Genomic DNA, 12,061 nt, shown 5'->3' with positions numbered 1-12,061 from the left:
CTAGAATATCTCTATCACCCCACTGCCATAGCTCTACCACCCCCCCGAACGAAGTTACATAGAGTCATAGATGTACAGCACCAAAACAAACCTTTCAGTCCAACTTGTCAATGCCAACCAGATATCCTAAATTAACCTAGTCCTATTTGCCATCATTTGGCCCATATCCCTCTAAACCCTTACTATTCATATACCCATCCAGATGCTTTTTAAATGTTGTAATTGTACCAGCCTTCACAACTTCCTCTGGCAGCTCATTACATACACGCACCACCCTCCACATGAAAAAGTTGCCTCTTGGGTCCCTTTCAAATCTTTTCCCTCTCACCTTAAACCTGTGCCCTCTAGCTCTGGACTCCCCTACCCTGGGAAAAAGACCTTAGCTATTCATCCTATCCATGCCCCTCATCATTTTATAAACTTCTGTAAAGGTCACCCCTCAGCCTCTAATGCTCCAGGGAAAATAGCCCCAGCCTATTCAGCTTCTCCCTGTAGCTCAAACCATGGTAACATGCCATCACACCCAAAACTAAAAGCCCCAAAAAATTTCTAGCTCTAAGAAAGAGTTATTTAATGTTCAGGGTTTTGACAAACAAAGCTATTTATTGTACACTGCAGAAACAGATTGAGGTGACTCAACATAAAACAATCTTTCACAAGGGTGGGAGGAGAAGGCAGTGAATGGGACCCACACCCTGCTAGAACACCCTTCCCTTCCTGCTGACCCCACCACCCTTTGGGTATTTACTCTCCATTCTGTTGCTGAACATTCTGCACTCAGCAGAGGTCTTCACTTCATCTCTCTCTGTCCCTACCTCAATGAATTTTGGGCTAGAATGAAGAATCTATAAAGGGAAATAGTGTTGGGAAACAGGTCAAAATGATGTTTTTGCTGCTATATATATATATAATAAATATTAATTTGAGTTGTTTTCGCTGCTTTTGTGTGAATATGTTCCAGCAATTTAACACCATTTCATTGATTCTACAATTGTAACTAACTACAAAAATCAAACATATGACCTTTCAAGTCAGCCTTCATTTTGGAAACCGATGTGACAAAAATTGGCATCGACTAGGATCACAACGGCCTGCCTCCCAGGTAGCGAGTTTCAGATCATCATGACTTGCTGACCAAAAAGATTCTTCCTCACATCACCACTATACATCTTACACAAAACACTAAATATGCCTCCCCTAGTACTTGCACCATCAGCTAATGGAAGCAACTTTTCCTTCTCTAATGTCATCGATGATGCTATAAAGCAGCACTTATTTAGCAATAACCTGCTCATTGACTCCCAGTCTGGGTTCCACCTGGCACCACTCAGCTCCTAACATCAGTACAGCCTTGTTTGAACCAAGGCTGTAAACAGTTGAATGCCAAAGGTGAGGTGAGAGTGACAGCCCTTGACATCAAGGCCACATTTGACACACAGTGGCATCATGGAGCTCTAAGCTAAATCAGCAGGCCAATTCTCCATTGGTTTTGAGTCATACCTGGCACTTAGGAACATGGTTGTGGTTGTTGGAGGTCAGTCATTTCAGCTCCAGGAAACCTCTGCAAGAGTTCTTCAGGGTAGTGTCCTCAGCCCAAACATCTTCAGCTGCTTCAATGACCTTCCCTCCATCATAAAGATCAGAAGCAGGGATAGTTACCGATGACTGCATAAATCCAGCACATTTGTGATTCCACAAATGCTGATGAAGACCATGTTAAAATGCAACAAGATCTAGACAATGTCCAGGCTTGAGCTGAAAATACCCCACTAACCAACATTTTAGGGGTTACCGTCAACCAGAAACTGAACTGTACTTGCCACATAAATACACTGGCCACAAAAGTAGGTCGGAAGCTAGGAATACAATGGCAAATAACTCACCTCTCTCCCAAAAAGCCTGTCCAATATCTATAAGGCACAAGTCAGGAGTGCGATAGAATACTCGCAAGTTGCCTGGATGAGAGCAGTCCCAACAACACTCAAGAAGCTTGACACCATCCAGGACAAAGCAGTCCACTTGAATAGCACCACATCTACAACTGATGCACTTTGGAAATTCAAAGATTGTTAAACAGCACCTTCCAAACCCACAACTACTTCCATCTTGAAGGCAACGGCAGAAGACACATGAGAACACCACCACCTCCAAGATCCCCTCCAGGCCACTCACCATCCTAACTTGGAAATATATTGCAGTTCCTTCACCCACTGTTGCTGGGTCAAACTCTTGGAATTTCCTCCCTAATGACATTTTGTGACTACCAAAGCACATGGGCTGCAGTGGTTCAAGAAGATGGCTCACTACTACTTGCTCAACGGCAATTAGGGACAGGCAATAAATGCCAATGATGCCCACATCCTATGAGTGAATAAAACAAACTGTCATAATCTGTACATTTCTATCAAATTCCTCTCCATCTTCTTTGCTTCAAGGAAAAAGAAATCTCAGCTTCTCCAACATAATATGATCATTTGTAACTAAAATTACTCACCCCTGAAACCAATCTGGTAGACTTTATCTTCATCCACTCAACAACCTACACAGCTTTCCAAAAATGTGATTACCAAAAACCTACATGATATACAAGTTGAGACCTAATCAGTGCAAAGGTTCAACATTAACTTCCCTGCTTTTGTATTCAATGGGCCCTCTTTAGGAAGTGGTAATCGTGTATTCTTTGCTAAAAAATTTCCCAATTACTCCCTCCATCTCCAAAAGATCTTGGAAGCAAGGTTAGAAAGTTTCTGCTACATATTCCTAATCATCACTGCTACAAATGTAAGATGTGACTGATATAACAATGCCATAGTCCATAATTTCACTTTAACAAGTACAATACAATGATGAGCTCTATAAGAGTTAGTGACAAATCACGATGTGTAAAATGATTGGAACAATATTACATAATGGCATTAATAAAATTGTGTGTGCACTTGCCAACATCAGAATGAGCGCAGGACTAATTGTACATGATAACTAAGTTGAAAGAGCATGAGGAATACTAAAATTATGAACTGCATTGGCTGCAGGAGAGAAACTGGATAAAGGAATGGTCAAAAGACCAGTGACTGGAGATCACGTACAGAGGTTGCCAAAATAGATTTTGGGGAAGGGGAGCTTGCTGTCATTTCTTTTCTGAAAGTTTGGCAATGAAAAAGAAACATCTATTTAATACCTTATCACATCCTCAGGTCACGATGAAGTATTTAACAATTGACGAATGTGAGCATAGGCATAGCTGTTATGCTTAAAATAAAATTGTGCCTTAAATTAACCATTTTTCTTGTTAAAACAGTTACACTTCATTTTCCCCCATTTTAAATAATAGAATTCAACTTCATTTTCTCCACAAAGAGGCCTAATGCAGATTTTGATGAAAAGACTATACTATATTAATCCTTTCATAACAGTGTAGTGTCTACTTGCATGGCTGCTAAAGCCACTTGAGTCACTTCTTCAACGTGTTATTCTCATATTCATTCCACTACTTATTTTTGTTTCCTGCACTGCTTCCTCTTCCAGCTTCTCCAATAAATAAGAGGAAAAACATCAGGGACCATGATTATTCCTAAGATTCTGGGTTTTGTCTCCAACAGCAAGTAATAATTTCATTTCTCTTCATCAGTGCCATGATGCTCACAGGTACATATGTGAATAAGAGTCTGAAAAGGTTAATATTGAGCACTGCCATAAGCACCACCAACTGTAATTATATCATATTTACTTTTGGATCAGAGCAGTTTAGGATCTTGAAGTAATAAGACCTACATCTGGTCTTCCTTAAAGTCTCTGTAACTACGTCCATCATATCAATGTAATCAGTAACTAGTTGCTAACATTCAATTAAATATATATTGTTTATTACAACAAATCCTTCTACTTAGGCTAAGAGGTAATTTCTTCCACCTTACTTGATCAAACATATCTTGCAGTTTCCTGCCCATATTGAGGATGGTGCAGCAACATTTATCATGTGCAGCAGACCATACAGTGTAATGAGCTGGCCCACCTAGACAACATGGTAAGCAGCAGTACAGATCAAATTTAATTGCTTGGACAACACACGGAATAGAACTTTAGAAATGTATCAAATTTTATTATCTGCAACGGAACTGAAACCCCTTTATGTCCTAAGCATGTGCAATTGGATGTTCAAACTGTCTCACTGCTGCTTGCTCCATTGTCGAGTAAATTGAAATCTAATAGCAGTACCAAAAGGAAAACAAAAAAGGAAAGTAGAATTTTCCTTGACCTAGCGGTAATCTAGGAATTAATATTCAATAAAGCTATAAACGTGTTATAAAAAGGCGTCAATAATTGTTCCTTTATGGTTAGGATTTGTCCTTGGATGACAGTTAGAACAGATAATTGCTGGATAAAACATCTCTGTTTAAAATATTTCAGCTGTAGTTATGCTAAGAATGAGAAACTACTCACATGCCATGGATGAGGGATCTCAGGTAGAGGAATCTGAGGTGGTGCAGGCACACTGCAAGGTAAGTCATGCTTCTGTGTAGAGTTCTTCATTTGACAGTCTGGAACACAGTAAGCAAAGTAGTTGGAAGGTATGCTACTAGCAACAGAAAATAAAACTAACTTCTTTGGTAAATAGAAACCCAATAAGAATATCATAATATCAATTGCCAGCAGGATTTCAGCAACGATATAGTAAATCTGTGATAGACAGAGTCAATGCAGCATTGACGAGCACCAGCTCTGTAATGATCAACAAGACATACAACTGAAAATCCTGAAAAAATGCCACTTAAATAATATTTTGCATAGTCCAACATCACTTCTAAAGTTGGCAGAATGTTCTTGGGCAATTCTCCATTAAAACAGTAGATTTGAAAGAATTTTTTTTAGTCTAAGTAGTAGTAACAAATTTAGCATGCCTACATAAGTATGTTGACCTTCTCACAAATAACCAGGCAGAGACAGACAAAGGGACAGTACGAAAATGGTAGAGGTAGTAGGACCAACTGATGCTGGAGAATCTGAGATAACACAATGTAGAGCTGGATGAACACAGCAGGCCAACCAGCATCAGAGGAGCAGGAAAACTGACATTTCAGCTCGAGACCCTGCTTCAAAAATGAAGGGTCTCGAGCTGACATATCAGCTTTCCTGTTCCTCTGATGCTGCTTGGCCTGCTGTGTTTATCCAGCTCTACATTGTGTTATGTCAGTATGAAATGGCAGGTGCATTATGTAAAAGATGCAAAACTGCAAAGGTTAAAACAGCATTGGCAAATTTGTTACATTACCTCCCTATCTGAGTAATCTAAAGAGTTGTCCAGAAGTCTCCAAGAATCTTCAGCTCAGAGGGGTGGCCATGGGTACACTCTTGGGCCTCAGTTATGCCTGTCTCATCGTGGGCTATGTAGAACATTCCTTTTTCCAGCCTTATCCCAGCCCCCATTTACAAATCATCAATATATCAGAGAATGAGATCATCAGTGCTGCTTCCCTCTCTCGTCTGGAATTGGAAAAGCTCAACCGATTTCGCTTCCAATTTCCACCCTGCCGACAGTTTCATCTGATCTATCTCGGACTCCTCCCTTCCCTACCTCAACATCCGTTTCCATTTCTGGGGATAAACTGGCCACTAATATTCAATATAATCCCACCAACTTGCACAGCTACATAGACTAAACATCCTCGCATCCTGCTTCCTGTAAAGAATCCATTCCAGCAGTGAGGCAATATGGGCAGAACTCAGAAATAGGAAGTGTGCAGTAACAATGTTGGGGCTGTACTACAGTCCTCCCAACAGGAGTGTGAGATAGAGGTACAAATAAGTAAACAGATTATGGAAAGGTGTAGGAGCAACAGGGTGGTGGTGATGGGAGATTTTAATTTTCCCAACATTGACTGGGATTCACTTAGTGTTAGGGGTCAAGATGGAGCAGAATTCATAAGGAGCATCCAGGAGGGTTTTCTAGAGCAGTATGCATGTAGTCCAACTCTGGAAGGGGCCATACTGGACCTGGTGTTGGGGAATGAGCCCGACCAGGTGGTTGAAATTACCGTAGGGGACTACTTTGGAAATAGTGACCACAATTCCGTAAGTTTTACAATACTCACGGACAAAGATGAGAGGGTCCTAAAGAAAGAGTTCTAAAATTGGGGAAGGCCAACTATACCAAAATTCAGCAGGATCTGGGGAATGTAGATTGGGAGAAACTGTTTGAAGGTAAATCCACAGTTGATATGTGGGAGGCTTTTAAAGAAGAGATTGATTAGCGTGAAGGAGAGACATGTTCCTGTGAAAATGAGGGATAGAAATGGGAAGATTAGGGAACCATGGATGACAGGTGAAATTAAGAGACTAGCTAAGAGGGGAAAGGAAGCATACATAAGGTCTAGGTGACTGAAGACAGATGAAGCTTTGGAAGAATATCGGGGATGGAGGGCAAATCTGAAATGAGGAGTTAAGAGGGCTAAGAGGACGTGAGATATCTTTCGCAAACATGGTTAAGGAAAATACCAAAGCCTTTTATTCATATATAAAGAGCAAGAGGGTAACTAGAGAAAGGATTGGCCCACTTAAGGACAAAGAAGGAAAGTTATGCGTTGAGTCAGAGAAAATGGGTGACATTCTTAACGAGTACTTTGCATCGGTATTCGCCAAGGAGAGGGACATGACAGATGTTGAGGTTAGGGATAGATGTTTGATTACTCTTAGTCAAGTCAGCATAAGGAGGGAGGAAGTGTCGGGAATCCTAAAAGGCATTACGATGGACTTGTCCCCAGGTCCAGATGGGATCTATCCCAGGTTATTGAGGGAAGCAAGAGAGGAAATAGCCAGGGCCTTAACAGATATCTTTGCAACATCCTTAATCATGGGTGAGGTCCCAGAGGACTGGAGAATTGCTAATGTTGTCCCCTTAAGAAGGGTGGCAGGGATAATCCAGGTAATTATCGACCAGTAAGCCTGACGTCAGTGGTAGGGAAGCTGCTGAAGATACTGAGGGATAGGATCTACCCCATTTGGAAGAAAGTGGGCTTATCAGTGATAGACAACATGGTTTTGTGCAGGGAAGGTCATGTCTTACCAACTTAATAGAACTCTTTGAGGACATGACAAAGTTGATTGATGAGGGAAAGGCCGTAGATGTCATATACATGGACTTCAGTAAGATGTTTGATAAGGTTCCCCATGGCAGGCTGATGGAGAAAGTGAAGTTGCATGGGGTCCAGGGTGTACTAGCTAGATGGATAAAAGACTGGCTCAGCAACAGGAGACAGAGGGTAGTAGTGGTCAAATTGGAGACTTGTGACCTAAGGTGTTCCACAGGGATCTGTGCTGGGACCACTGTTTCCTGAGATATACGTAAATGATTTGGAGTAAGGTATAAGTGGTCTGATTGGCAAGTTGGCAAATGACATGAAGATTGCTGGCGTAACAGATAGTGAAGGGGACTGTCAGAAATTACAGCAGAATATAGATAGATTGAAGAGTTGGGCAGATAAATGGCAGATGGAGTTCAATCCGGGCAAATGAGAGATGATGCGTTTTGGAAGATCAAATTCAAGGGCAAACTATACAATAAATGGAAAATTGATATAGAGAGAGATCTGGGTGTTCAGGTCCATTGTTCCCTGAAGGTGGTGATGCAGGTCAATAGAGTGGTCAAGGCGGCATACGGCATGCTTTCCTTCATCAGACAGGGTATTGAGTACAAGAGTCGGGAGGTCACGTTACAGTTGTATAAGACTTTGGTTCGGCCCCATTTAGAGTACTGCGTACAGTTCTGGTCACGACATTACCAAAAGGATGTAGATGCTTCGGACAGGATACAGAGGAGGCTCACCAGGATGTTGCCTGGTATGGAGGGCGCTAGCTATGAAGAAAGGTCGGTAGATTAGGATAATTTTCATTAGAAAGACAGAGATTGAGGGGGGACCTGATTGAGGTCTACAAAAATCATGACGGGTATAGACAAGGTGGATAGCAAGAAGTTTTTTCCCCCCCAGAGTAGGGGACTCAATTACTAGGGGTCATGAGTTCAAAGTGAGAGGAGGAAAGTTTAGGAGAGATATGCGTAGAAAGTTCTTTACGCAGAGGGTGGTGGGTGCCTGAAACGCGTTGCCAGCAGAGATGATAGACATAGACACAATTGCGTCTTTTAAGATGTATCTGCACAGGTACATGGATGGGCAGGGAACAAAGGGATACAGACCCTTAAAAAATTGTCTAAACCTATCATCAGAGGATTTCGATCGGCGCAGGCTTAGAGGGTCAAAGGGCCTGTTCCTGTGCTGTAATTTTCTTTGTTTTTTGTTCATTCTGTCAGTTCCTCTGTCTCAGTTGTATATGTTCTTATGAGGTCAACTTCAAGAAGGGAGCCTCTGAAAATGTCCACTTTCCTCCTCAGCTGAAGATTCCCCAGCACCATTGTTGGCAGGGCTCTCAAACAGGTCCAACCCATCTCTTGTACTTCCACCCTCAAACCCTCTCCTCCCTCCTGAAAGACATTAGGGTTCCCCATGTCCTTGCTGACCATCCCACCAGGATCCACATCCAGAAGATCATCAGCTGCTATTTCCACCACCTCCTGTAAGATGCCACCACCAGATACACATTTCCCCTCCCCTCCCTTGTCCTTCTGCAGGGGCTGTTCCCTCCAAGACACTATGGTCCATTCTTTCTTTACTCCCAACATCATGCCTTCCAAGCCCCATGGCATCTTCCGCTGCAACCACCAGAGGTGTAACACCTGCTCATTTACATCCTCCCTCCTCAGTATCCAAGGGCCCAAACATACCTTCCAGATGAAGTAGCACTTTATGTGCACTTCACACAATCTAGTCTACTGCATTCCCGGCTTACAATGTAGTCTACTCTACATTAGGGAAACAAAGCACAGACAGGGCAACAACTTCACAGAATATCTACGTTCCCCTGCGAAAACAAGCGAGCTTCCAGTTGCCTGCCACTTTAACACACCACCCTATTTCTTGGCCAATGTCTCTGTCTCTGGCTTGCTGCAGTGTTCCAGCCAAGCTCAGCACTAGCTGGAAGAACAATACCTCATTTTCTGCCTGGGGACCCAGCAGCCCTCTGGACTCAATATTGACTTCTATAATCTTAGGGCCTGAACTCTCCCATGTCCTAGCCCCCTGCCCCACACGCCACACTTTGTTATCACACGGCCTGCCATTACGCACTACCCATTCTTAGACACGAACGGTCTCCATTAACAGCTATTCACTCTCCCAGCCAGATCATCACCCACTCCTTTGTCTGTTTAACAGTGGTTCTCTCTCTTTGGGTTCTGTTCCCAACTATAGTTTTCTCCTTACCCAATTCATCTCACCCTATCTTCTGCATATTAACTGACATCATCCTGCCTACAATCAGTTGTAAGGAAGGGTCACTGGTTCCAAAACATTAACTTTGATTTCTCCTCACAGATGCTGCCAGACCTGAACTTTTCCAGCAATTTCTGTTCTTCTGTTTTTGATTTACAACATTCATAGTTCTTTCAGTTTTCTCCAGAAACCTTGTCCAGACTTGCATCCTGAACAGCAAGTCCAATAGTGCTGAAGCTCATAATTACTACAACTATGTTGTTGTGTTAAAGTCCAACGGCACAGTGGCTCAGTGGTTAGCACCGCAGCCTCACAGCGCCAGGGACCCGGGTTTGATTCCAGCCTCTGGTAACTGTCTGTGTGGAGTTTGTACATTCTCCCCGTGTCTGCGTGGGTTTCCTCCAGGTGCTCTGGTTTCCCCCCACAGTCCAAAGATGTGCAGGCTAGGTGGGTCGGCCATGCTAAATTGCCCATAGTGTTCAGGGGTGTGTGGGTTATAGGGGGATGGGTCTGGTTGGGATGCTCCAACGGGCAGTGTGGACTTGTTGGGCCAAAGGGCCTGTTTCCACACTGTAGGGAATCTAATCTAAACTCTTTTGGCATAGTAAATGGGTACTGAGGCCTGTCTCTGAAAGTGGGAAAAACTGTCATCATTTGGTGAGTCATTACCTACTTTCTGTGGGGCCAACACCTGAGGTGATCTACCCAGATGCTTTAGCTTCACTTCTGCTTTGAATCTCAGCTCAACAAATGGACAAAATCCATCACATCAGAACAAAAGAAGATGCCTGCTCTCCATTTACAAATTGGAATTTCAGAACAATGCTGGGATTAATAGATGATTTACAGTGAATTGATCAGCACAAGATGGTAGTGATCAGCACGCAGCTTCACAGGTGGTGCCATGTCAAAAGCTTCCCCACAAGAGACCAATTACACCAAAAACAGGTCACTTGAAAGTAAAATATTAGATACTCATCTGGCAGAGGTGAAGTTCGGAGGAACTATATGGCAAAGTGGAGGCTTCACTGCTAGCAACTTATGACTCTCGATAATAGAATATCTCCAACAAATGGTTCAGGACATGTTTTCTCCACTGGGCTCTCAGTTTGTACAGTCAGTTAATTTCATGCATACACAAGCTCCAACACTGCTCCACAATAGGAGGAAAAGACTGCTATCAGCAGAATCCTCAAGTCAGAGTTTCTTTACCTACTGGGGGTGAGAATGCAAGAACGGCACAGACCATGGCCCTTCTGTATCAGGCATTGTAATCTGGGAAAGATAAATGGGAACGTACAGAGACTACTTAAGCTTTGTTGCTACCATGAGCTTTATGTAACTAACACCTTTCAAAACCTTGTTCTTTCAAAACAAACTATACCATAAAATATGCTAGAGAAATCAAAGATCAGCTCGATTTGATCATTACCAGATACAACCTTCTGAACAGCATTTCCAACTCATGCAGTTACCTCAGCAGTGACTATGATACATTTGATACTCTGTCATGAGCCAGGTTCAGAATGCAATACTGCAAGGTACTGAAATCAAAGTAGAAATAATGTCCCTGCATCAACATTAATAATACTGCCCATCCAGATTTTAAAAGAAAAGAGAGTTCTTCAACCCAATTAAAAAGAGTTGCTTTTTGGCATTCCCTAACAAAATACAGACATGAAACAGATCATACTTTGAGACATCATGTTCAGTACTATCCTCCTAACAAATGGGAAGTAAAAGCTAGTTTGAAGCTAGCTAGTGAGTTGAGAGAGTTGTGAGAGCATGGAATGCGTTGCCAGCAGCAGTTGTGGAAGCAAGGTCATTGGGGTCATTTAAGAGACTGCTGGACATGTATATGGTCACAGAAATTTGAGGGTGCATACATGAGGATCAATGGTTGGCACACCATTGTGGGCTGAAGGGCCTGCTCTGTGCTGTACTGTTCTATGTTCTATGTTCAAAGTTCTATGTTCTAAGCCATCACTGTTCTGACCATTCTGAAGAAGGGTCAATGGGTTTAAATGCAGTCTCTACTCTCTCTCCACAGGTGCTGCCAAACCTGCTAAAGTTTTTCCAGCAATTTCTGATTTTGTTTCAAATTTCCAGCATCTGCAGCTCTACTTTGTGCAATGTTATGAATCACTGTCCTTAAAGCCAAGTGGGTCACTTTCATTAGTTATAAGAGGGATGCAAGCAACAAATCTCTAAGTGCACAAAGTGCCTGTCTAAGAAAGGTTTGACAAACCGTAAGGTGGTGGCCACTGGTTCCAACTCTTCCTGGATATCCAGTTGTCTGATAACACAGGAAGTGCCAGGAGCATGTATGAAGGGATCAAAACCACAACAGATCAAAAAGGACACAGTAAGTGGGTTCAGAGAAAATAAAAAGGTTGGGGAGGTCATCATGAACTGCAGAAAACATTTGGAGAGATTGATGGGACATTATTTTGAGTGCTGTAGACAGAACATTGTTTCTAAGAAAGCTCAAATGCCATGGAAAGTCTAGTTGTCATGAAACAGCTGTGTATTAAACCCCCAGGAAGAATTTAGCAAAGCGATTGATTTGCTTGCCAAGAGCAAAGCTTGAACTGTTGACGCTATACCATTTGAACTCGTCACGCACAGCACAATGACACTCCCGCAGTCATTGCACAAACTTTCCAATCTCTACTAAAGGGGAAGGGCAATATGTGAGATGCAGAGATGGTGACCCATACAAGAATAAAGGGTAACTACAG

At 42.5% G+C, this 12,061-nt stretch overlaps 1 protein-coding gene across 3 annotated transcripts in view; it reads right to left on the bottom strand.

The window, feature by feature from the left end:
• The window catches only part of afap1 (actin filament associated protein 1), a 294,973-nt gene that overhangs the window by 135,366 nt on the left and 147,546 nt on the right, over positions 1 to 12,061 (bottom strand). For all 3 annotated transcript variants that reach the window (XM_048546338.2, XM_048546346.2, XM_048546355.2), the window contains exon 3: positions 4,441 to 4,538. In XM_048546338.2, coding sequence (XP_048402295.1) covers positions 4,441 to 4,538 — 98 coding nt within the window. The remainder of the gene's footprint in view (positions 1 to 4,440; positions 4,539 to 12,061) is intronic.

This window comes from Stegostoma tigrinum, chromosome 1 (assembly GCF_030684315.1).
Source record: "Stegostoma tigrinum isolate sSteTig4 chromosome 1, sSteTig4.hap1, whole genome shotgun sequence".
NCBI classification, from domain to species: Eukaryota; Metazoa; Chordata; class Chondrichthyes; order Orectolobiformes; family Stegostomatidae; genus Stegostoma; species Stegostoma tigrinum.
This window is presented reverse-complemented; position numbering and strand designations above follow the sequence as displayed.